This window comes from Pieris brassicae, chromosome 5 (genome assembly GCF_905147105.1).
Source record: "Pieris brassicae chromosome 5, ilPieBrab1.1, whole genome shotgun sequence".
Classification (NCBI taxonomy): Eukaryota; Metazoa; Arthropoda; class Insecta; order Lepidoptera; family Pieridae; genus Pieris; species Pieris brassicae.
This window is the reverse complement of record NC_059669.1, coordinates 12,342,171-12,369,620: the sequence shown is the minus strand read 5'-3', so window position 1 is coordinate 12,369,620 and position 27,450 is coordinate 12,342,171. Positions and strand designations below refer to the sequence as shown.

The window sequence follows — 27,450 nt, the reverse complement described above, 5'->3', positions numbered from 1 at the left end:
GTAAATATAGTTTCTTTGGAGGGTTCCAGTATCAAGCATAATTTCTTCCTTTTCTACCACATTCTGCGTATTTTTTTCAATTTTCTACGTGTACATAGCCTTATCTTAATATGTAAAGTCGTTGACCTCGATCGAGTTAGGAATGTTAACGTTCGACCAAATTAACTTTTGCCAATACTTGTACGCCTTTATTAACCACAGGGGCAAGCATGTTATTGAAACTATATTGATTTTATCGTAGATGTAACATACTTTTGAAACAGAATTCATGAAAATTCATAGTTTGTCATTCAGATCAAACCTGTAAAATGAGGTTTAGAAAAGTTTATAAAGCAACAAACGTGCAAAGGTGATTGTGAATTTTCTTTTGTCATAAAAATCATAGCTTCAACATAAGTATACAGTGTTCTTATAGTAGTAACACTTATTCTTATTTTTTTATTTATCATATACTTTTACACACAAATCTTCCAAGAGTTCTTTACTTACACGTTAATATTTAGTGTTAATATTTATTTTTTGATTATTATTTTGTGTTTATGTGTTTGTTTCGTTAGTAATAAATGTTATGTCGGTGTTTATTTACAATATTCTTAACCTTGACTTAATAATAATGGTTAAAAACTGATTGTTAGAAAATTTAAACAAATTTTAAAGTTTCGTCCCTGTGGCAGTGAAACATTTACATTGTACATTTCCTCGCTGTATTGTGATACTTATTCGTAAGTAATGTAAAATTCTAATCTTAAATGAGCGGAGATAATATCAAGTTCGTATACGTATACTCATTTCAGAGATTACTGTTTGATAACATATGTTTATCAACTCATTGATAGAGAATGGGGTCGGTTAGAATGGACGGCAGGTTTTTTTTAATATTGTTTCTCATCAATTGTGTGTTTGCCAAACATGAACAATATATTGGGTAAGTGTCTTATACATGTAAACCCATGAAAATAAATGTTTTAGGTACGTTCCATGACAAGTAACAAACGTCGGCTCATTTCAAGTATTTTTCATTCTCGAATACGTTCAAAGCAATTGTAATTACTTTACATTAAGTGTAACAGAGAAGAAAGGGACAAAATTTGATTATAGCTGTATAAAAAACGAAATACATAATACAATCGCTTAACCCAGCAACATTAATTTTTAATACATTTGCATAACTGTAATCTTATTCTAAAACCTGTTTTGTAACTCATAAAAAATCAGTGGCGCTACAACCTTCTTAGGTCGGGGCCTCAGTGAGATTTCTATTTCATGATAATTTTTCAATGTAGGAGGCAAGTAGGTGATTAGCATCCTGTGCCTGACACACGCTGTCGACTTAAACCTCAAACATTTAGTTTATGATCTAATTCAGTCAATTTTCAGTTACACAGTTCACGGTGTGGGACTTCGAAACCAAGATGATATAGTCTTCCTCACTCAGCTCCAGGTGGAGTTGGACCTGGATGTTTGGAGTGTTGGTATGGTTGGAGGTAGAGACGCCAGTATAATGGTCAAACCAGCGTTGAGAGACCAGTTCTTGAATGCGCTGGACAAACGTGGTCTGCGGCATTATGTTGAACGGGATAATGTATATAGGTATGTAAAATATATGTTTCCGATTAAAAATCCCCTTTGATGGGAAAAATTAACCGTAAATCAATGGTATATAAAGCGTTATATGGGGTCTCACAAGTGCGTTATGCAATAATGCTCCTACAAGGAGGGACTGTATTTCGTACTATTGCATTATAGATTATTTAAACAAAGTATGTATTCAAAGCTATATGTAATATTCGCTTGCTTGCATTGTATTCTAGAATCAGACTAAAATGTTGTTTCAAGAAGTTAGGCATATGTGTCCGTACTCGAAATTCGTCGCTTGAGATATGAATTGGAGTTTTGAGTTGACGATAAATGATTAATAACTAAATGATTCAATTAAGAATTTGTTTGTTTTTGCAATTTTTTAGGTTATAATATCTTGGTTTTGATGTAAGCAAAAATTTCACGTTATATTTTTTTTAAAGGTACACGTACATTTGTTTCCAGCCCACAAATATACAGTATTTACAATATTCTTAACCTTTTATAGGTTAAGAATAGGCTAATAATGAAAATTAAAACAAATTTAAAAAGTTTGGTCCAGTGTGGTATGGCAATGTAAGTACCTAGTATAGCCATAAATACTGAAACAGAGTAAAAAAAAATCTATTGCAATTAACATTTGTTAGTTTAATACATTAATATAAAACAATTTAAAACGTAAAAAGCTTATTCGAAGTTGTCTCCATTGGCTGCAATATAGTCCTTTAAACGTTGAGGCCAGATATCAATAGGAGCACGCACTCTTTCCATGGGATTGTGTTATGGACTCCAAATTATCATGGTGTTTAGAGCAAGCCGTACTTTGATATCTTTTTCATAAAAGTATGTCTCAGTTACTTCTTCATATATCCCACTAAACTATCACTGAAGTCAAATAGTGCCCACGTTGGACTCTGTCGACTAATTGGAAAGCTTCATCTTCATCTCCCGAGATAAAATCTTTAGCTTTCGGACAGGATAAAATCTTTAGCTACGAATTCTTTCCCTTACTGCTTTGACCACCTTTTTCGTACGAACACTACATGGACGGCCAGATCTTTTCTGTCACAAACAGAGGATGTCTCGTTGTACCTATTAATAGCCCGGTACACAAACATTTCAATACTAAGCGTATAAAGAGTTTTCAACATTGCATTTGGTTCTATACTTACTTTGTGTAATGTAATCACAGCGTATAATGTATTGGCGCCAAAATGAGAAAACCCAATGAAAAATGACAGATTCTAAATTCAAATGTAATATTTTTTTAGTTTTGCAACAGTATTTATGGACAGACTAAGTATATTTATTAATTGAAAACATTGCTGTATTTCTCGTAAGAGCCATAAACAAGAGTTAACTCTCTTTATGACCCTTTCATGGTTGACTTTGACTTTACGAGATCATACAGTTTACGACTCTCAAATTGATGTTCAGATTCTCGCACCGACAATATAGCGTTCTCTAGCTTGCAAAAAGGAAGAACTAAAAATATATCACTTGTAAATGCTACTAGCTAAGTCTAGTGCTTGGAAATGAGTCGTCCGGAATGTCACTTGAAATAAAACAATTAAGAACTGTATTAATGATATAAATAAGTTTTGATTTTATTTCATTATTTATTTACTTTTATCATCGGACGGTAGAATGCAAACAACCATCGGTATCACCTCGACGTCCGTCGTTCCACGACTGAGCGTTTCCTAAGGCAGTTTTTGCCGCGCAACCATACTTTGTGGAACTTGCTGTCTACTGAAGCATTGCCGAACCAATTCGGTTTAGTGTTTAATTCGTTTTCTTTCATGAAAAGAGATCTTGCAAGCCTTTTGTCATTGTCTTTGAGCGGCGGTATGAATTAACATCAATAATTCGTTTATTTGGTACATATACAGATATACCGTGGTGTACTAAGATGTATGTATGTACTATGTTGATACTATAAAAGGTTCTATAATCACTACACTCGAGTTATGTAACCTAACATTAGTTAAGTTACAAATATATTTTAGTTAATAATTAGAAGCGTAAACCAAATGTTAGTAATCATCGCATAATTGAAGCCAAAATGAGCCCTTTAGTTATTCCCACACTCGTAATATAACATTCTTGTATCCGATAATGTCCAAAAAGATTCAATACACTCTGTTGCAAGTTATAAGTATTGGTAGCCCTTATTTCACGGCGAGAATTGATTGGGCCAGGCTACCTCCTTTATATATCGACGTCGTGTCTCTAAATATTAGCCGTAAAGTAAAGAATTGGGGTGGGGTTTTAGAACAAAATGTATCCTGGAAACAGCATGTTAAAGAAGTTAGTCGCAAATTGTACGCTGCCTCCAGTATTCTTCGATGTAATTTACCTCCCTTTAACACTAAAACCTCACTGGCTCAATCTATCCTTTGCCATTACTGGACTACGCCAGTTCTTGCTACTCCGATCTAAACAAGGAATTGCTAAATCATCTAGATCGTCTAAAAAAGTTTATCCGTATCTATTTTATATTCGGTCTAAGAAAGTACGATCATATCTCTGCGTTCAGTAAGCGGCTGGGCTGGTTACCCATTCGTCAGCGTGTCTGTGAAGTTAGCAGAGAACTAACCAGCAGAGCAAATTTTTCAAATTTCAGAGAAAATTCAAATTTTTGGGCAAGCATAGTATACGCTCTTCCGAAAACTACATCCTTGAAATCCCATCACATAACTCTTCCTTTCTTGGCGACTCTGCAGTGAGCTTATGGAATCAGCTTCTCGTCCCCATTCGCTTAGTTTCTTCTTTATCTTCCTTTAAATTTCTTCTGTTCTACAAACATTACCTGTCCACATCGTATCCCTAACTTTCGTACTAACTACTAACTGACGTGAGACTTATCTTAAATTGTCGTGGTTCATATGCACTTTTTACCTTTTGTTTTTCATGTATCCTTTTTATAGTCTAGTTTGTTTTTTTTGTTCCGTTGAGTTTTATCTTATTAACTATGTGTAAGATGCATTTTTTGCACTTCTTGCCTACCTTATTTATTTCTTTTTTCACGGTGGTTGCCTGGAAGAGATTACACGAAAGCGATAATGCCGCCAGTTGCCCTTCTCTTCATTTAATTATGTCAATTGTATTATATTTCGGCAAGGAAGTATTAATAAATAAAAAAGGCAGGCATCAGTCTCATACAAACAAGCATTTCCTTCTATTATACATAACTGTTGCTTTTTTTTGTGAGTGCACAAACGTAATTACGTATGTAAGTTTTTGCGAGAAAAATATGGATTATTATTATTAATATTATTAAAGTACCACTTATAAACTCATATTATTAAAGATTAAAGCTAGTAGAGCTTCAAACAAAGTTTTCGTTTAACATAAATGTGAACATACAACAACCGCCAACGTACTCTCGTAAAAATTGTTCTGCAAAAGTCCGAAATATCAGTGCCAGTACACTGGGAGCTCACGCACAGAGTTTCAGAGCCGTTATTCAGCTAGGAACAGTTAGCAACACGGCCCAAATTTAGTTCTTAGTTTTCATTTAAATACAACGTGCCGAGATACATAACAAACGTTAAGTCCACATTTTAGGCAGACGAGTTTTTAATTTTCGTAATTACGCAAAAATCGATTTGCATAATTACGTATTATTAATTTAACTTTCTTTGTTTTAGAGCGCTTGAAGAGTTTGAAGAAGACTTTAAACAGTGGAGAATGATGAGAAGTAATGCCGCTGCAGCACCATATGATAACTATGCACGATATGCAGATGTAAGTTTCTTTAAAAAAAGGTTACAAACCGTGGTCAAAGAAACAGAAACAAACGGAGGCCAGTTTGGTTCTGTTTCTTTATGTAGCTCTGGCAAGTATGTGATCAGTCTTCTTTGTCTGACGTCTATTTTTACAACTAAGGCGTTGTGAGGTAGGTTCCTTTGTACAAGCGTGTGTTATTATTATAAATAAATGTCTATTGGTACACATATTCGTCATTAGAATGCACAACCTGTGTTATGAATCGCACGCTGATAAAAAAAAATTACAAAACAATTTCCACAAAAAATAAACTTTTAAATTGATTCGATTGTATGAAATTCGAAGTCAATAAAAACTTTACGCTTTACACCAAAAAATCACTGGAACTTACTAAGAATATAGAATATATCTTAATAATACAGTTTTAACCTAATTTTGTAAAAAAATACTATTTCTATAAAATTTTCAATAAGAATGCAATATTATCCCTAGGCTATATTTATTTCAGAAATATTTTACAGAAATGGAGCGGAAATCACACGATCTTAAGAAATTAAGCGACTGAAAAAGTTATATTTTAGATAACAAATGCTGTGCATTGCTGAGACAAAGTTCTGGTTTTTATAAGAGCAAAAATATAATTCATTATAAACAATGCATTATAATATTTAAGATTTGGGAACACTTGAAAGTAACTGAGTCAGAGGCTATGTATGTGTGTTACATTTATTCATTTCTTAATTCCAGATCGAGGCGTACCTAGACCGATTGGGGCAAGAGTATCCAAATATTGTGACTGTAGTGAATGCTGGCAATAGTTTTGAGGGACGACCTATTAAATACGTGAAGGTATTATCATTTAGCTTTCAAATTCCAATATAATTGGGACCTTCTTACGAATATAACAAGAAACAATATTAAATTTAAATTAAAAAAATACTACATAAGTCAAACAATTATAAATTATGCATAACATAAATTATGCCATATACGTCATTAAAATATATATATATATATATATATATATATATATATTCGAATATAGGAACTCATCCTGTATGTGAATGAGAATTCTCGACAAGAACAGGTTTCTTGCATCGGCTATCTATGGCGCGTCAGTGTTTAGATTTGTTTATGACGTTTTACGTGCAATTTTAAATCGTTTGAATGGTTTGATTGTTATAAATTTACAGTTTATATGTCACTGGCCTTAGTATATATATATATGTGTGTTAATGATTTAATTATGTTCGACGTCCTGGTGGATAGAAAAACTGTGCACAGTTTGTGTTTCCACCACATCAACTACCTTTATATTAAGAACACTTATACAACAATAAATAAATAAAAAAAAAAAAAACATAGATTAGATGTTGAAAACCCAAAACCTAATATTCTGCCAGAAATCGGACCTAAGTCAACCATAATCTTGCATATAAAGGCTGGCAAAATCGTTGGAGTTACATTAGAAAGTTTGATAAGACGACCGTAATTTTAAATACTACATAATCGGTAACGAATTAACTTTTAATACCTTCCTAAAAAAGGGACATATTTATTCGTTTGATTATTTGAATATTGATATGGGTAGTTGTAATAATAATATACAAATATAATTGACTATAGCCAAAAACATATACAAACATGAAATACTGTAAACGGGTACTAAAAAAAGATAATAATTAAAAAGACAACTTTAGACTATGATTATTTTAATAAATCCTACCCTATATTATATTTTTTAGTTATACATAGTTAATGTTACATGTTATTTTTGTTAATTACTTATGCACTTCTTGAACTTTAGCCTCTGTAGGTGATTTGGTTTTTCCATACAAGGGTTGTCTGGAAGACATCGTAATCGCAATATATAAATATATATTGCGATGAAATACTGTAAACGGGTACTAAAAAAAGATAATAATTAAAAAGACAACTTTAGACTATGATTATTTTAATAAATCCTACCCTATATTATATTTTTTAGTTATACATAGTTAATGTTACATGTTATTTTTGTTAATTACTTATGCACTTCTTGAACTTTAGCCTCTGTAGGTGATTTGGTTTTTCCATACAAGGGTTGTCTGGAAGACATCGTAATCGCAATATATAAATATATATTGCGATTACTTATTATATAAGGATTTATATATATATAAATCCTAGAAATATCAGTTTTATCTTTCAAAGTTTTATCTGAATAATTTTCTGTAAACCATGTAATCAACTTTAAAATGTTGTTATTTGACTGGCTCTTGTCTTCTAAAGCAGGGCATGGATATCCTGTCAGGCTGAAAATACAACAGTAATGACTGAAATTGTTTAATTTCAGGTATAATTAAATACTCAAGACCAAGAATACTTGAATAATTTCAAAATATATAGTCAGAAACAGTTGTAATTCTAGTTTCGTAGAATTCTTATTAAAACAACGAAAATAATTTGTTGAGTTTTTGAACAAAAATTTAATTGAAATAGCAAATTAAAACGTAGGAATTGGTATCTCTATCAGAAGTAAAAGTACTGTCAAGAAGCGTTCTTGGAAATGCTTACAATCTCTCTTATCCATAGAAAACTAAATCTTTTTACACCATTACAAAGTATCCTCGTCTCTATCTATAAATTAGTGTTTAGGTTCTGATAAAAAGTTTAGAGAACACTTTAGTCAAAATATTCCTCATAGTCTGCTTCAGTGTTGATGAATTATAGACATAGTTAATATTTGACCTCTAGAGTTCTATAGAAAAAAATACTTGGACTTTTCTCGTGACTGCAAGGATACATATTCCAGATATCAACAACGAACTTCGAAGATATAAACAAGCCAATATACTTCTTGGACGCAGCGATGCATTCCAGGGAGTGGTCGACTACTCCAGTGGCCCTCTACACTATACACAGGCTGGTGGAAGATTTAAGGGTTGAAGATAGAGATTTATTAGAGAACATAGACTGGGTCATTTTGCCAGTTTATAATCCAGATGGTTATGAATATTCTCATACAGATGTAAGTGTTTACGTTCTCCTATTTTTCGTTTCGTAAGTCTGTCATCTGCATGACAATCATAGATAGAAATAAATAAAATTAAGATGAAAGGGTACATGATCGCTATAGTAAAAAAAATGTCCGTTAACCGTTTTTATTATGCAAGGTTTTTTTATTTTTTATTATTAAGGACGTACTAGCCTATCGGGCACGCAGTCAGTCAGATATGCGCTAGGTAGCAGGGGAGTGTCGAAGTCTCCCCTTTCTTAAAAAGGGACATTATTAACTAAGATGGTTGGCGTCCCACGCCGGGCCCGGGTGACAACTACTCCAGAAATATCGTCATGATATTTATGGGCGAGTTGGAGCCCGCTGACCGGCGCCACCCGCGTTACCTCTCGTGCTATTAATTTCAGTGACATGTTTGACAATCTTGCCGCAAAAATTTTCCAGCTGCGATCTGTGCCTAAGCAACATGTCGGATAGCCCATCCCGGGATATCCTCATGCCAGTCTCGAGCTCCAGATCGCACCTGGCCCTTCCGAATATTGCAAAGTCAACAAGTAAATGAACCACCATTTGGTCGGTTCTGTCGTCACAGACACACACGGGGCTCGTCTTCAGTTTAAGTATGTGTAAATAGTATCCAAAAGCCCCGTGGCCAGTCAGGATCTGCGCCATGTGAGGTTGTCGTCTTAATTTGTTTGTATGCTGTTTTTGCATCTTTAAAAAACATTTTGTGACTGAGGCTGTTTTACCCTCCATAGCGCTCGTTCCAGGTGTCTATAGTCTGGAGTCTTGTCAGTCATCGCAAGTAGGAAAGCGGATACGCATCGTACCCTATTCGCAGCCCCGTGTCCCCGACGGCTTCCCCAGCGAGAGCGTCTGCCCTCTCGTTTCCCGGAGTGCCAATGTCTCGCCTTCACCCAAAAGAGTTCAATTTTAATGCCATTTTCATGTCACTATTCCAGGTTTTGGCAAATCTCGGCAACTTGGGGATGGAGAGAGCGTCCACCCGCGATAGCATCCAGTGAAGAGCGAGAGTCGCTGAGCACAGCCGCATTCCGTCTCCCCCTTTGTCAAACATGTCACTGCTTCCCTCAGTGCGGCTAGCTCCGCTTGGTACACTGTACGGAGCCAGCCTCACCTTTTTATTTCTAGTCTCGGTCCCGTTTTGCCACTCAGTCCATGCCGCTCCCACTTCCGCGGATGTTTTGCTCCCGTCTGTATATAATTTTATCACAGTGATGTGTTCGATTTCTTCCAGTCTTTTGTAAGTTATTTTAAGTCTTTTGACTGGGTGTGGGAGCTCAGTGTATGGCAGTCGCGTCTCTATTGTCTTGTCACATGTTACATGCGGTGACACCCCCTTCCGCGCAAGATATGCGGCCGCAGCCTCCTTAACGCGAAGGTCCAGGGGTAGTATCCCTGCAAACAAGGCCGCTGAGTTGAGTGCTGTAGTCTTGTATGTCTTTGCAATTTTTTGTGCGAAAGCCCTTGTTATGGGTCTAGTTTCTTTCTAATAAAAACTTTTTCTACTGCTTGCGCCCACACAACCGCAGCGTACAGGACTATAGGCTCAATCACTGCAGTGTATAGGGCTGCAATGACGTCTGGCTGCAAGCCCCATCCTATCTTTTCTACTTTCGAAACTTGTCTATATATTGATATAGTCTTAGTGTACAAGTTGTCTATGTGCCCTTTAAAAGTTAATGCAGCGTTGATTTTACGCCCAGGACCCTTATTTTGTTTAATAATATTATTGGCACTTTATTCATCGTGAGGCGAGGAGCATATGCAATTGGAGTGTTTTTCCTAATTAATTTATTGTTTGTTTTTTGTTTCGTGTGTGATTTTTTTATTGGTTATACATTCTTGTACATTTAGGTTCACTCGTTAGGATATGATAGTGTTTTGTAAATTAATAAAATATAAAGATAATATTTATTTTCACTATTTGCACGTCAAATTAAAAATAAGAAATATATTACAGAATCGCATGTGGCGACGCAGCCGGTCGTACAATGCATCCATCAGCGCAGAATGTTATGGTGTCGATCTGAATAGAAACTTCGATATTTTCTTCGGTCAAATCAGCGTTTCATCAAACCCATGTTCCGATATCTATCCTGGACCGTATGCCAACTCCGAAATCGAAACACAGCACGTCAGAGACATGTTCTATCAGTATCTTGATAGAACTCAAATTTACATGAACATACACACATATGGAAGCTATGTTCTTTATGGTTTTGATAATGAAACGCTGCCGTCTAATGCTGCACAGCTGCACCACGTTGCATCAGCTATGGGTGCCCATATAGATGCAAAGAAGTTGCCAGAAGCAGTGTACTACAGTGTTGGCAACAGTGCATTCGTATTGTATGCAGCCTCTGGTACTGCGCAGGATTATGCTCAGGTAATCTGATGTTTTAATTCGAGCTGTGTCTGGCGTGCAATCCTGCTGGAGTTGCGTGTTTAAATTGCAGTAATGTATTTTCTTTGCGCTATCAATGCTTGTTTGAAGGAGCATATGACGAAAACCGTCATGTATAAAACTTAAATTATTCGCGACGTGTGGATTACCATCAAAATTATTCAAGGAATCTAGCTACATGAACTACGTAATCAAAATGTTTGAGCGCTGTCAATAATTATGTGCAGTAATGTTATTGTAATGTAACTATTTGTTTGATACTAACAATTCAAAGTACCTTTTATTCAAACAAAACAAAAAACTAATTAGTGTTATTCAAAAGCGGATCATTATTCATGAAATTGTTTATTAAAACCTAAACATAATGAAATGTACAGTATTTATACTTTTACTAACCTACATAGTAATAATAAAATAATTAAAAAGAAAATTTAAAAGTTTGGTATCTGTGGCGATGTATTGCGATACTAATTCGTTGAGCGAGGAAAGCACCAGCTCTGTGGTCACCGGCACTATCTACCAGGCGCCAACTTAAATTTATAATTAGTGCCTGTGCAAATCCCCACGGCCCAAGAGTCTATACTCCTAATGAAACAAAATTGAAGTTGGAGGAAAGACTTGAATATTTGAGTTTATTAATTTCCGCCTGCTCTACGGCCGGCCCAGATTTTTTGCTTGTCCGAGGGATGTGAGACGGGGCAAACGTGTTCATGAATATATTTTAATGTTTTTATTTTCAGAGCATTGGAATACCTTTCTCGTACACTTTGGAATTGCCAGATTTTAATAAATATCATTTTCTGGTACCAGCGGAATACATTCCACAAATAAACGGGGAGACATACGCTGGAATCGCTGAGTCAGCTAGAATGAGTTATCAGTTCTATCGCCATAGATTAAATTAATTTATATTTAATAAATTTTAATAATTTATTATTTTTATATATTTTTATTAACCCTATACATTGTTTGTAAGTTTTATAACCTACGTTCTTGTAACAAACGTTGACAGATTGTTTTATGTAAAAGGAAGCAAACGGGTAGAAGTCTCACCTGATATTAAGTGATACCGTCCATGGACACTCACATTGCCAGGAGGCTCGGAAGTGCGTAGCCGGACTCTTAAGAATTGGTACGCTCTTTTCATGAAGGACTCTATGTCGAATTGGTTCGGAATTACATACGTGGGCAGCTGGTTCCACATAGTGGAGGTGTGTGGAAAAAACTGCCTTAAAAAACCTTCAGTTGTGCAACAGGTGGAATTTCGTATTCCGCCTCGACGGCTGATGATGAAACCCAGCTGTAATCCGAATAACGCCTCTGAACATGGTGATTAATGTCAAAGACTTCCGGGTTTTTATATATTTTTTGCGATGCATTTAGAGGATTTTTTCTTATTTAATTTGTATTGTTAATAATTGTTTTTGTGGCCTCAATAATAGTTTATCTTAATTATGTTAATTACAAGCAAAATCTATCTTCTCAAGATTATGATAAGATACGATATTAATTATACCTGCAGTGATTTTTTTAAGTGCAAGGGGCATGGACTTGAAGATATTGGTCTCATTTCTTTTAATTGCCTATTCTTTGGCAAAACATGAAAAATATAATGGGTGAGTTATATTATCATTAAAGCTGCTTGATTGCTTGCTTGCTAAGCTTGTTTGACTTAGATCCTAGCGCTTCGATTCAGGAATATATTATTTGTAAAAACAGTCGAAAAAAAATTTACCTTTTCACGAGACATTTTCATGAACAAGTCTATAAAGATAGCTTTTTTTTTAATTAGTATGTTTTTAGCCTCTAAAGTGCCGGCGGCGGTTTTCTATATGTAATATTGAGTTCTATTTGTTAAACCCGGCTTGATTTGTCCTTAAATTAAACGTACGTTTATTACATAGTTTTTATTTTAATAAATCTTTGGCAAAATTAATTATTTAAATCAAATTACCTCAGTGTTATGAGTGTTATGAATGAAACATTTATTAGTGCATATCTTATACTCGATATATGTGACTCAGAAATAATACAATATATATCTTTAACAATTTAAAAGTGTGACACTTTAAATTCATTATAAAATCTAGTTAAACTAACGTATGTGTGTAAACTTTCAAATATTTTTCTTTATTTTACTCACAAAAATACATACATTATCCTTAAAGTACTAAACTAATACGATACTATCGAAATATGGGTCATAAACAAATACAGTAGGAAAAAAATAAGAAGTTCGTTTTTTGTTTAAATCAGTATTTATTAAGAAAAAAAATATAAAATAATCATGGCAAAAATAGTATCAGCGATCAAAGCCTTATTTTGTACTAATAGCTAGATATTTTAATTATTAACTAAAATCCACAGATAACATAAAATGTGTATTTTTTTTATTAAAACTAAACTAAAAAACGATGTATTTCTTAGAATTAAACAATCTGGTTGTATTATACTACTTCACATTAAAAACGACAGAAAAGTAAAACCTCTAGTTTAAAAAAGTATTATTTTATATTGCATTCAAATTATTGACTTATCAGCATCAAATTTATTTGGACCACATTGGCAGTGGCGGTACAGATAACAACTTGTTTATGTATCATAATTCGAAGGAATTTAGTTTAAATATTATGTAACAGTGGAAAACAATATTTTGATTCCATGAATGACAAATACAATTATTATAATTAATTTTGTTCTTAAAGTTCGAAACCTAGGCTGGAAACGGTCCACGGAAAGGTACCAAAAGGATTTTTTTATTTTAATATTTTTAAAAGTAATAATACGAATGTAAGTATTGCCATGCAGGTCAGTTATAGGAGTATAGTACTAATGGTAAATAATTGAAGTTAATAATATGGCTGGTTTTCATTGATTTAGTTAATTTTTACACAACGCATTATTATTACGTATTATAATTGTTAAAAATACTGATTTAGAGTTTGTTTTAAGGAAATAAATTTACAGAAATGTTCCAGAACTTGCCTTGGTCTAGTATGACCAAGGAACTTAGCGAGGTTATTTTCGAATCATTACATTTATTTTTAATCATACAACCCAAGAAACATAATATAGTACACATAGTTCCTAATTATTGATAATTTAACTAGATACACGGTATATAACGTTGTTATTCGTGATCGGAACGACAACGCCTTACTTGATGCTGTTAGAGACGACTTCCATTTGGACATCTGGAAATTTGGCAATCCAACACGCGATGCAGCAGTAATGGTCCCACCGGAATATCAGGCTCCATTTACAAAAGCTTTGAATAACAAGGGAATACAGTATAGAAATAAAGAGGACATCTTAAGGTAAACATATATGTTTTTGTCGCCGATTTGTAAATGAAGACATTCCTTGAAAGGTCGGCCACACACCTGCTAGCCCGTGCGTTGCAAGTGTCTTAACATCAGGTAAGCCTACTGCCAGTTTGCCTACTTACATTACTAAGATACCTACTTCGAATGTCAGGAGGGTGATGGGTAAAGAAAAAAGTAATACTTAAATTTCGTAAACACTTTCACGTGTTTTTAAAGATTAAAAAATATTGTTCTAGCGCATTAGGTGAATTCGAAAAGGAATGTAATCTTTGGAATCAACGACGCGACTTAGCACAGCCATTTACGTATTACGCGCGGATGGCCGAGGTAAGCCAGGAATTTAGTACTGTATTTATAAGCTATTTCGATGAAGTTCTCTGAATATCTGTAGCGCTGTCGCCGTCTTAGTGAAGTGAAGAAAGTGGTACATTTTCAATATCCGATAGTAAAACGTTTCCTTACGTAATACTTGAACACTCTCTTAGATCATGTCATAAAATTTAAAAAAATCCAGCCGGTTTCTTCACGATGATTTCCTTCACCGTTCAAACGAATGTTAAATGCGGATATAGAAAGTCCACTGGTGCACAGTAAGGATCGAACCTAAGGTCTCAGGGATGAGAATCGCATGCTGAAGCCGCCAACACGCCACTTTTACACTTATACACATTTTCATTTTTATCTTATTCTTTGAATTCATAGTAACGGCACTATAATGCTATTGAGTTCCATTTCAATCAATCTTTCTGCTTATAATTAGTTCATTTAATAACGGTTACTATTTGGTGAGACTTGGCGCTGAGTGTTCGTCAATTCAAAAATTCTCTAAATATGCAGAAGATAAAGTATACCTAACCAATATTTTGGCTTCTCAAATTAAAGAAGAAAGATTATCACGGGAATATCCTGATATTGTGACATTAGTAACAGCTGGTCAGACTTTCGAAGGCCGATCCATTAATTATGTCAAGGTACGTTTTTCAACAAAATAAGCCTTAAGATATACTTTATATTATGTGTATTTTATGTGAGTAGCGGAGAGTTTATTGCCAGTTCTTCTCTTCCGTTCTACGCCCTTGGTTTGAGAACTGGCAATAAATGTAAAATTAGAAACATTTAATGTATATTTCTTTTTTTTGACGTTCATAAGTGTACATTGTGTTACCTATATGAATAAATGATTTTTGACTTTTGACTTTGACTATAATATCTCTCTATCCATATCAAGTATTCCCCGATATATATATATATATAAATTTATACAAAATGAAATCTAGTCTCGTTCTACATAAACACCTTTTAACCTCCTTTCCATTCCATTCCATTTTTATGTTAAAAAGTAAAAGTCAAATCATTCATTTCAGTTAGGCTTATTAAAAAGGCACTTTTGAAGTGCCTGGAAGAGATCGCTTGTAAGAAGCAATAAGGCCGCCCGTTGCCTTCTCAATTTACATGAATTCTCAATGTATGTATCAAATATGTAATGAAACTAAGTGTTAAAAAATAAAACGTTTCAGACTGTTTTAAAACTACTGACTATGTTTTGCGGCGTGTATTTGCGCTACAATCTACAATCTTAAGGTTGTGCGTCTGTTTTCTTCATACATTTTTCTTAATAGATAATCAAATGACTTATGCCTGACATACCGTAAATGTGCTGATTGCAAGTGTTTATTGCGTACATAGATAGAATAAGTCTCTGGTGCACAGCCAGGGTTTGAATACACGACCCTCCACCTCAGTTTCGCGTGTAGAATAACAATCGTATGCCTAAGTCAAACATGTTTTAAAGATATCAACAACGAACTTTGAAGACAGAAACAAGCCAATATACTTCATTGACGCAGCGATGCACTCCAGAGAGTGGTCGACTCCTCCAGTCGCTCTCTACACCGTGCACAGGCTGGTGGAAGATTTACGGAATGAAGACAGGGATCTTGTACAGGATGTTGACTGGATTATACTACCAGTTCAAAATCCAGACGGCTATGAGTTCACACATACAGATGTAAGTAGACAGCTGTGTATAAAACTATATAAAATAAAATAGTCAGTGGTGCTACAACCTTTTAGATATGGGTCTCAGATATCTGTTTTATGATTATTACTTAATGTAATACGTAGGGGATCAGCCTCCTGTGTCCAACGTACGTCGTCGACATTTTTAGTCTATATTAGTAATTATTCATTACTCAGTGTTCATCAGCATTCCCTTATGGTTAAAGTCCTTCGCCTGAACTTTTCATTTGTATTCTTCATCCATCCATTTCTCCCCAGAAACCTTTACAATGTCGTCAGCCCATCGCCTTCATTATATTCCCACGTTTCCTTTTTCAGAAGGTCCCTTCCATCGAGTGGCTTCTTACTACATAATAATACACATAACTTAATATACCTCTAATTTTAATCCAATAATACATAACATAATCTTAGCTCTCATCTAATTTTATCACAATCGTCCTATTTCCTGAGGCATATAACGAACCTTTCAAGTACGTCATAATATTTTTAAGTCTCTCTATGTATTTAACGTGCAATTAAGTGTTAATAAATACATTCATTGAACTTAGCCATGAATTATATAAATATGCGCTTATTCTTTAAATACAGGAACGGATGTGGCGCAAAAACCGATCACTCAAAGCGAGCGTCTCAAATTGCAGCGGTGTCGATCTCAACAGAAACTACGACATATTCTTCGGCGAGTCCAACGCCTCTCAGGATCCATGCGCCGAGTCGTTTAGCGGCCGTTATCCGTTTTCGGAAATAGAAACCCAGAACGTTAGAGATATACTCCATGCATATCTGGACCGTATTCAAATTTACATGAATATTCATAGTTATGGAAGCTACGTGCTTTATGGCTTCGATAACGCCACTTTGCCGGCTAATGTTGCGCGCATACATCAGGTCGGTGCAAGCATAGGTGCTCAAATTGATACCAAGAAACTACCTGAAGCGTATCATTACCATGTTGGTAACAGTTATTTTGTTTTGTATCCGGCTTCGGGGACATCGCAGGATTATGCGCAGGTTAGATCGGTGTTTGGGTAATAACAATTTTTAATAGAAAATACTCGTTACTTAATAAGGTGGTGAAGGAATTATCTCTAAAAGTAATTTATATTTTTTCAGCATAAGTACGTGATGTGTACATCAATGCGAAGTAATTATTGATTTGATTTTCTTATATGACAAATACACATAGCCAGCAATTTAAAATAATATATATTGCATAGTATTTTATCATGATATTAAATATAATTGTACATATAATAATATTTAGCGTTTCTATTGAAAGTAAATTTCATATACTTTCGTTTGTAGTAAATGTATGACTACAAGTACTATTAGAAGATACAGGTAGCACATAATTGGGCCGGGTTAGAATAGTTATTCATACGCCGTTTTTCATACTTTATAACGATTTCAGAGCATATATACTTTTTGTCTGGAAAGGCTTTTGCGTCATAGATATATGGAATATATTTATACTTTAAAATATATGTATGTGCCGTATCAAATTTAATTAGCAATATCCAAAGGCTATATCTTCAAGGGATAACGCCACAACCATTTTGCTTATGCATTTGTTTTTTTAGGTACAAGCATTAGGTTAGATAACGTTATTTGTAGGTATTTGAAGACGATACAATTTAGAAAAAGGCGTATTAAAATACATATATTGTTAAATAATAGGTATTTGAAGACGAGACAATTTAAAAAAGGCGCATTAAAATACATATATTGTTAAATAATAATACGATACAACATGTACCAGTAATGATACAAGTTATTTTCAGGACATCGGTGTACCATTTTCGTTAACACTGGAATTGCCTGATTTCCAAAATTATGGGTTCCTAGTTCCACCAAAATACATTCCTCAAATAAATGAAGAGACTTGGATGGGTATTGCAACTGCAGCGAGGCTTTCCGTATTGTTTTATAAAGAAAGAATAAATTAATGGTTTGAGTTTTGATACATTACTACTTTTAATCTACTAGCAGTTAATATTGTAATAAAATTATACTACGGAGAACCGAATAAAAGAGACAAGCCATAGAGCAGTTCAGACGTTTTTTGTTTCTTCTATTTTGTGACCTATAAAATCCATGTCATATCTAATACACATTATATACTAGCAGTTTTATACAATAATTTGTTTTCTGCGTATTGTATTAATTATAATAACATAATATGAACCAACATAATAATCCAAATCGTTTGTGAAAAAGGTTCACTGGGCAGTCAGAAATATCTAACAATTATACTATGCTATTTTGGAAGAAATAAGAAATGAACTTAAATGACAGCCGTGGGCGATATTATCTTTTAGGGAATATATCCTAAGGGCCTGCTCACCGAAATTTTTTGTCTTACCGTGGGTCAACTACGTACTTACTTTAAATTAAGTTTAGAAAGCGCTAAGATCTGCGACTATAATATGTTTACATATTGGGAAAAAATACTCAGTTTCTAATACAAAGTATATGATTTTTCTGTTTTTAATTTTATATAAATCACTTGCTAAAGATCAAAAATAGAATTTATAACGCCTGCCGCTTTTGATTAGCAATGTATATTTTTTAGTTAAACGAATAATATCGCGTGTTCTCTAGCTATTATTATATTTGCAAAATATCATAATTGAAAAACTATCAAACAAGGTCAAATTTCAATCGCCAATTGATAAAACTCTATGCCACCCAACTCTTTAGTTTATGGGTTCATTGGCTATGGTATCTACCTGTGCCGTTCGCGACATATTTTACCTGTTACTTTGTTGACCGTGCGCGGTGCGCGACGTTGCCGCACTTCGCATGTGACATTGAGCTCGCAGCTGTCGTAACGCAGGACAAAGTTTTTAGTTTTCGTCTCCGTGGTTTACATCATAAGTAATTTTTTATTTTAAACGTGAAACTAATCTCTATTTTAATTACCAACTTAGTAAAACAGTTTTTTTTTGTAAATCGGTTTATTGTATTGAAGTGTAAATAGAACGCATAGTGATTTTTGTTTATTTTGTTTCTACACAATGTTTTTATCGTACGAAGTTTTAGCGACATTTGGTGTGTCTACGGTAAATATGTTTTAATAAATGAATATTTGAATATCAACAGGATAAAATCGTTGTAAACAGTTAAATTTAAAATTGCTAGCAACAGTACAAAATAATATACCTAATAGCAATACAATGGAATAAATACTTAACAGGTTATTATGACCTAATAATTGCACCTACGTACTTTTATTGTATGCGCGTGAGTTTTAAATCATGTCAAGCTAAGTAAACTCTGATTACTCTTAGTAAATATTGTTTTAAATTCGTAATTGCATCATTATAATTAGATTGTAATACATTTGGCAATTTAAACAATTAAATGTATTTAGAAATAAGTGGTTATAATTTTTTGCAGCTGGTATCGTTCTCCATATCAGCAGTATTGTTGCTGATGGTAGCCTCTAAGAAGGGCCTATTGGAGCCCAGGAAATTCCAACCTCTGTCAACCTCAGAAACCGTCACTCCTGTACCATCAGCCCCTGAAATGGCACCTTTGAAAACATAACAGCGAAATATGCTACATTGTTTATATCTTGGTATATATGTATATAATACATATAACAAGAGCTTCACATATAATAATTACGCATTTAGTAACCTGGTAATCTACAATTCTAAAATTAACAATATTTAGGTATATTATTCGAAAATGTCGATAATAAAAAAATTAAGTACCAATAATAATTCTATAAACAATCGATATGTAGGTATGGTGACCAACATGATTTAAATTTATAAATATTTAAATAGCATAGCTCACCTACGTTTATAAACTAAATTAAATGTATTTATAAAATGTGTGCCATTCGCAAACTCAGTTATAGTGATTATCGGAAAGATTGATGTAAAATTTTACTTTAGAAAATGTGATTGTGTAGCTTTTGATTATTGTTACTGATTCTATAATTTCAGTATTTAACTAACAATTAATTTGTTTTTTAGATAAGCTATTAAATTTAAAACTAACAAATTTAGTGTACACAGTTTAAAGTATGCATTCTTTTTCTCTCATGTTGTGTTTATGCTGTGTTGGAAAGATATGTGTGCTTTATAACAACTAGACGGATTTTTTTGGCGTGAAGAAGAGGGTGAAGGTTTAAGTCACAAACAGAATCTAAAGTATTAATCTGTTACCTTAACACATTTATATAATATGTACTTAAGGATAATTATTTTTGTTTTACATTAAACATTTGATGTAATGTACATGTTTCATTCGTATGTACCACGAAATACTAAGTTAATGTTTGCCTTTGCAACGGCTCATAAGGCGTCTGAGATCAATCTGAGAAGCATGATTTAATGTTCAGATGTCACCTAGGAATTGGAGAAGACCAGGAAACGTGGGAATGTATATCTAAAGACAAAGAATGTGATTGAAAATTGTCGTAATACCATCAAGTATTACGACGCATGTTGACTAGAGATGGTGTAGAGGTAGTCGAGAGACGCCGTTTCTCGTTTTACATTGTCACCTCCCAATAGCGGTTCTAACAAGAGCAAAGCAAATATCCTCCCAATATTGTCAACTCGCCAACGTTAGTTCTCGGACTGGCAATTATATGGATTGAACAGTTCCTGAGGTAGATTTAGGACAGTTAGTGGTTCGACTTGTCGAAGGTTAGAGAAACAGTACAACATCCTCCCTTATTTTGTTTAATTTATAATGTTCAGCGTTACTCACAGTATTTTCGAAACAATTCGACCTATTCTTCGAAAAAAACGTACCAATTGTTAAAAGGTCGGCAACGCTCTCGCGAGCCCTCTGGCCTTAAATGTCCATGTATCATGATATCACTTAATATCAGGTGAGCGTTCTGCCCGTTTTCTTCCGTTTCTATAAAAAAACAGTGTTGATTTACGTTGGTAGGTATAAGTGCAACTCACAATTGCCTTAATCAATAAGACAACATATTAAATAAATTAAAAGAACAACATAGGGTCTTAAAATGTACACACTTACACATGAATTATATGAGAACATAAAAATTTAAGACTAGCCAGACAAATATTAAACAAGCCACCGCAAAATATCTTATGTTATTTATTCAATAAAAAATCTTTCTACTAGAGATTTTAAAAATCGACACAATGTACAACTATTTAAAAATGGTATTATTCTATTAATGATTATTTGCGTGAAACATTATAATTATATCAATTTGATAACGTAATAATATATTTTAATTATGTAATATTTTATAACCGTAAAAATAATATAAGAACTGACTAATGATACTCAAACTAAAATTCAACATCATTTATTCATATAGGTAACAACACAATGTAGTGTACATGTGAACGTCAAAAAATAAATATATATGAAATGCCTCTAATTTTACATTTACTAGCAGTTCTCAAATCAAGGGCGTAGAATGGAAGAGAAGAACTGGCAATAAACTCTGCACCATTCTTTTTAATCGCCAAGTTTTTTTGTTTTACACAACGTTTTGTAAGGAGCTGCAACCGTTACACCATGCTCAACATAATATCTTAAGTAATTGATAGTAATAAAATAAATTAAAGACAATGATTTGTCCTCTATCAGGAGGAGGCATGGTGAAATGCTCCTGGCACGCACTTACATTCTCGTGGGAACAACACGCAAATTCATAGTCGATATTAATCATCATGTATGTTACTTCTACGTAAAATTCATTTTAAAACAAATTTCCACGCCATTATGTTTGGCAGAATATGCGAACTTTAAATTGTACCACCATAACATTTTTGTGCCATATTTTAATAAATTATTATTGTTATAAAAATAACTAAAACTGAATGGAATCTGATACCTCATTAAGAGCATGATACACAAACCACGGTAAGTAGGAAACTGATAGTTGCATCTAAAACAATGTTAAATTCGATGGTAAATAAAACCATATATTTTTCCAAATAAAAGAAAAATAAATATATTACAGCGTATATATAAAGGAAAAATATTATGAGAGCAGCAATGAGCCCTTAATGGCCCTCAGTAATTATCTGATTCATTGGACTCAAATGCCACTTCAACCTCTGTATATCCGCTTTGAATGGAGATCAAAAGCTTATGCATAATTGCTATCACAGAACTACAATTATTACTAATAAAAATTAACCACTAAACTGTAGCTATATAACTTACAATATTTCTGTGAATAAAAACCAGGGGAATTAGTAAATAGTTATATTTATTTCCAACACACAAATATATAGTATTTAAAATATGCTTAAATAGTCAGAGTAAAACAACTTAAAAAAGTTTGTTCCCTGTGGTAACTTGCGTGTTGTTCCCTCGAGAATGTAAGTGCGTGCTCCTATTTCACCATGCCTCCTGCTGATGTCATGTGGAACATGGTGTAATTGTTGCAGCTTCTTACAAACTTGGCGATTTAAAAGAGTGGTGGAGAGTTTATTGCTACTTCTTTTCTTCCGTTTTACGCCCTAGATTTGAGAACTGGCAGTAAATGTGAAATTAGAAGCATTATTTCTTCTTTTTTTAACGTTCATAAGTTTACATTGCGTTACCTATATGAATAAATTATTTTTGACTTTGAACTTTAATGCTGGCAGCATTTCCTCGTTGTATTTCGACACTTATTCGTTGAGCGAGGTAAGCACCAGCTCTGGGTTCACCGAAGAATTATTATCAAAACAAAATTTGTGTAGGATCTGATGTTAAGTGACATTTGTCTAAATACTGCATTCGGTAATAAATGAGACAGACACCTATATAATTCTGTAAATAATGAAATTGGATAATTTATACTTACATTATGAAACGGAAAGATTCTAAAAATTGGAAGTCTTCCACGCTTCGGTTCTCAAGACATTTTCTTTTGCGAACTAGCGAACTGTGGAATCGACTGGGGTAGTCCCTGGGAGAGGAGAGAAAAGACCATAGGTACTCCTCCCTTAAACAGCGGTAACCCACTCAATAAAATGGGTGTCCATGGACTGCGTTGATGGCCCTTTTTGGGTGTGATGTATAAATGTATTTGTACCTACTATACTGAGCGTTTGCTGTAAAAAATAGATTTTTTGTTTGGAAAAATAATTTTCAATTTTTATATCGAACGATTACAAATGTTTACCCATAGAATGCTAGATAATATTTAAACCGCGCAACGTTTAATAGTCCAAAACTTCATTGAATGAAGTGTGTGTTTACATTCATATAAATTCATCAAGTATTTGTATACGCTGATAGCATATATATATATAATAATTGTTCGCGTATATATATATATATATATACGCGAACAATTATTGTGTATAGTTCTTCATATAAACGTACGTACTGAAATAAAGCCATCTAAGGTTTATAACCAGCCACCGAACAGTTATTGCTTTGATTATATTCCATTCAACGCGATGATTTCTTTTTTCGTTTGATCGAATTTTAAATGCGCGCATAGAAAGAAAGTCCAGTTTACAAACATAGCCGGTTAACAAACCTACCACTTCATGAATGAGAGTCGCACGCAGAAGCTACTAGGTCATAACTGCTTTAAAACACTTTCTTTACTGATACCTTGAAACGCAATTCAAAAACATATTTGTACAAGAAATGTCGTGTAAACTATGAAATTGCATACCAACGTAAGTTTGCAATTGGCTAGAACATACACGTGCTGAATACTAATGCAGGATGCACTTTGATATTCCACATAACTTCTTGCATAGATAGTACATTATAAGTTCTTCTATACTCTTGGAAAAGTTATTTGTTTGTTTATTTTTAAATATATTTATGAACCTATTTATTGTAAGCAGGTAGCCTATAAAACGTATGAACTAATATTTAGTAGTTTAACCTTAAAATAAGAACCAAACTAGTAGCATTCCAGAAAGCAATGGAAAGAAGCGTAATAAAAATAAAGAAAATACAGAAAATACAGAAAATGAAAAACGAAGAAATAAGACGACAAACGTGATGGATGCCTTACATAATGCCCTAAAACAGAAGTGGCAATGGCGGGCATAGTGGCGGGGATAAAAGGTGGACTATAAAGACTATATGGAAGACCAGAGGGAAGAAGGAGAAGAGTGCGCCCCAAAAAAAAGGTCGATAGAAGATAAAGAAGCATATATTTCGCCTACTGTTCTCAGCTCTGGGGGGAGCTCTACAGTACCAGCTTCTTCCACTTGACCGTATTCGATGAAGAGCGGTTCGAATCGTCTACGACCAATCCATCTTCGAGCGCCATGATCCCTTGCCGTTGCGTAGAGATATGGGTCACTCTGCGTTTTATACCGCATTTATAGAAAAACTAGTGTTCAGAAAAAAAGCGAAATAAATCCATGAGCTTTACCCGTGAAGGGGTTCAGATCGACAGCACTGAAGGTGGCTAGGATGACATGAAAAAAAAGCATAAAATGTAAAATCTAAGCAGTAAAATATTTATTACTATAAACCTAAAACAATTAAGAACAAAGTATGATTAACGTTTGAAATTAATATAAACCAAATTACTTAAGGTTCTTAATTCGTCATGTTATAATTAAGAATTCGTTTGCAGAAAAGCTTCATGTTGAAAAGAAAACACCTTTTTACCCGATTGAAGCTATGTATTATTATAAACTTATAATTATTTTACAAAATTTTAATTTTTTCCTGACGTTTTGCATGCTTTACAGCGTGCGTGGTCACTGTGACCGGTAAAAAAGTGTTTTCTTTAAATGTGTCAAAGCTATGTTAACAAAAGACAATACTATGAACTTCATGTTGTAATCAATATGCGACTCATGCCAATTAAAATTACATTTATTGTATTAAAAATATCGAAAGTAACATGTTATTACTGTCACAAAATACTACTCCAAACTCTTAATGTATCTTATATAAAGTTATTGGAAAATTTATAGATTCTTTGAAATCAAACCTAGACATCTAATCCCATAAATTCATTAACAAATGAGCGATTAGTTAATTGTAACAATTAGGTAGAAACTTGTCTAATTAAGATAATGTTTTCGGGCTTTATCTTATCCATTATTCTGGATTGACTCAATCCGGGCCGTGATTGATGTTAAGGAAAAATGTCTGTTTTTAATCAAGATGTATATGGTCGGTACTATTTTAGTGGCCAGTTAACGTAAAACCAATATATATGTAGTAAGGTAAAGATATTCCAGCATATGTCGGATGGATTTTTAGACTTAATTCCATAATTTAGACTGAAGGATACGTCTAATACGTAATCATAAGTTAGGTTACAACCCAAAATGGGTCATGCTCTCAGAATGCATCATGTTTTATCCTCTTTATAGACGAAATGTTGATTAGCCTTCTGCGTCTACACTTTAATACCTACTATATTATTAAAAAAACGATACAATTATCTTAAGTCTACATTCTTGCGCTATTAAATTCAGAAAATGTAACAGAAAGTAAAATTATTAAGAAATTTAAATTAATTATGGTATGTACTTAATCATATTGAATGATTAAAAAATTAAATCATAATGACCAATTTAAGTGACTAAATATTCCGACTAAAAGCTAATTTTCTAATCTTTCATTCCCTAATTTCTATGCTTTCTGCCTCTAAATGATTAATGGAAGTGACTAAGTAAGCAACAAGCTACAAAGTACGAGTCGTTTAAAAGAGTTCACTGTTACTTTAACCTTTTATGTAACATACTGAGTCTTTCTTATTTTAAGGGTACAATGTTCAAGTGCACAGAAGCTAATTAGAGATTTAAGTTGGCGCCTGGTAGATATTACCAATAACCCCAGAGCTGGTGCTTTCCTCGCTCCACAAATATGTATCGCAATACAGCAAGGAAATGCGGTCAGCATTAAAAACACCTCCACAGGGACCAAACTTAAGTTAAAAAGTTTTTATTATTACTATGTAGGTTAAAAATATTATAAATACTGTACATTTGTTTGTTCGAAATAAATTGATATTTAAATTTTATACAATTTATTTATCTAATTGTTACCTAATTCTGATCATTAACAGCTGTAAACATTCTCAAATCAGATATCAACTATTCGGGCATAAAATTTAGTAACTTAGTTGCAACCTTGATAAGGTAATAGCGATATTAGGACGATTACGGCCGAAAGTGGAAGCAGATTTAAGTCCAGTCAGGTTCTGAAACAATGAGTGGCCGAAACAAATGATTACAGTGAGGTCAGAGTAAACATGGGGTCACAAAGGCAGCACAAATTTTGGCCAAGCCATTTGCATAACAATACAGTGCGGTTTGGAATTGCAGTTTGCCAATACCCAATATAATAATAATTGTTTTTGCTATTATGAATAATACAAGGTGAAAACTGCCTTATATTCTATTGAATATTTAAAGGATTATATCGTACACGAAATTTGGGCTGACATTTATATATTTTCGTCTCTATTCTCAAGTTCGTAAGCAAAGTTGAAAAAAAAAGCTCTATAAGGAATGCTTACCGCAATTGGTGAAACAATTCTTTATTCACGGGAGTGTTTTTAGGATTTTTTTGGATTTAATCTGAAAGGCCTGTTATATTTCATAAAAAAGGTACACTGCCACAGGAACCAAACTTTTTAAATTTGTTTTAATTTTCTTTTTATTAATTTTAATTGTCAAAATATAAATTTAGAACAAACAATTAATTTATACAATAATAATTATTGTTATTACTATATAGGTTAAGAATATTGTAAATACTGTAAATTTGTGTGTTAGATATAAATATTGTTTCATATTTTTGTTTCATCTCTCCTATTGACATTATAACTATATATAAATTAGTAATATGCCATAGTCAATGCTCCCTGATACATTCGCAATAACGTCCATAACGTAGAGGACGTCGCCACAATAACAAAAAGGACAGCTGGAGCCCACGAACATAGGCTCCACCATCTCGTGAATGTCGAGGCTATTCAACTCCTTGACACCATGGGCCTAGTGAGAAGAATGAAGACTGTTAATGCACGTTAGTGTTTAGGGCTAAACAGTGACTGAAACAAAAGAACACAAGAACAGAGTGTCTTCCCTTTGATACATATTGTAAGTAGTGTTATTGGACACATTCTTACGTTAAACATCCTTATTAGTAAATTAGGTTAGACTTAAATTACTTATTAGTCTTAATATAGGCTAGATCGTAATGTTCCATGATGTCTTAGTAAAGACACAAGTATAAAAAATGTTATAATGATTTAAAGACGAGGCTAAGCGTGAACTATTTAAGATGCTGCCCTCTCCGGAAGAACAACCTACAAATTGTTTGCACCCTAATTTGTTTTGTTAAATTCATTTTTTCCATCTACCATTTTGATTCCGTTGGCCCATCGCTTTGTTGGTTTGCCCTTATTCCTTTTTCTGGACCAGTCC

The 27,450-nt window shown here is 33.6% G+C and overlaps 2 protein-coding genes and 1 long non-coding RNA gene across 3 annotated transcripts; all 3 read left to right on the top strand.

Moving 5' to 3' along the window:
- The first annotated feature begins 819 nt into the window (after positions 1–819).
- Positions 820–11,672, top strand: LOC123709774 (carboxypeptidase B-like). Its single transcript, XM_045661314.1, has 7 exons — positions 820–925; positions 1,378–1,590; positions 5,232–5,328; positions 6,058–6,159; positions 8,105–8,320; positions 10,293–10,718; positions 11,477–11,672. The coding sequence occupies exons 1-7, from the start codon at positions 840–842 to the stop codon at positions 11,639–11,641; spliced, it is 1,305 nt and encodes a 434-aa protein (XP_045517270.1). The 5' UTR covers positions 820–839; the 3' UTR covers positions 11,642–11,672.
- Positions 11,673–11,992: 320 nt separating this feature from the next.
- Positions 11,993–14,389, top strand: LOC123709879. Its single transcript, XR_006753770.1, has 3 exons — positions 11,993–12,352; positions 13,847–14,053; positions 14,299–14,389. It is a non-coding gene; the product is annotated as an uncharacterized LOC123709879 (long non-coding RNA).
- A 226-nt stretch (positions 14,390–14,615) lies between these two features.
- Positions 14,616–18,369, top strand: LOC123709521 (carboxypeptidase B-like). Its single transcript, XM_045660917.1, has 5 exons — positions 14,616–14,652; positions 14,900–15,033; positions 15,855–16,070; positions 16,673–17,095; positions 17,866–18,369. The coding sequence occupies exons 1-5, from the start codon at positions 14,616–14,618 to the stop codon at positions 18,028–18,030; spliced, it is 975 nt and encodes a 324-aa protein (XP_045516873.1). The 3' UTR covers positions 18,031–18,369.
- The last annotated feature ends 9,081 nt before the right edge of the window (positions 18,370–27,450 follow it).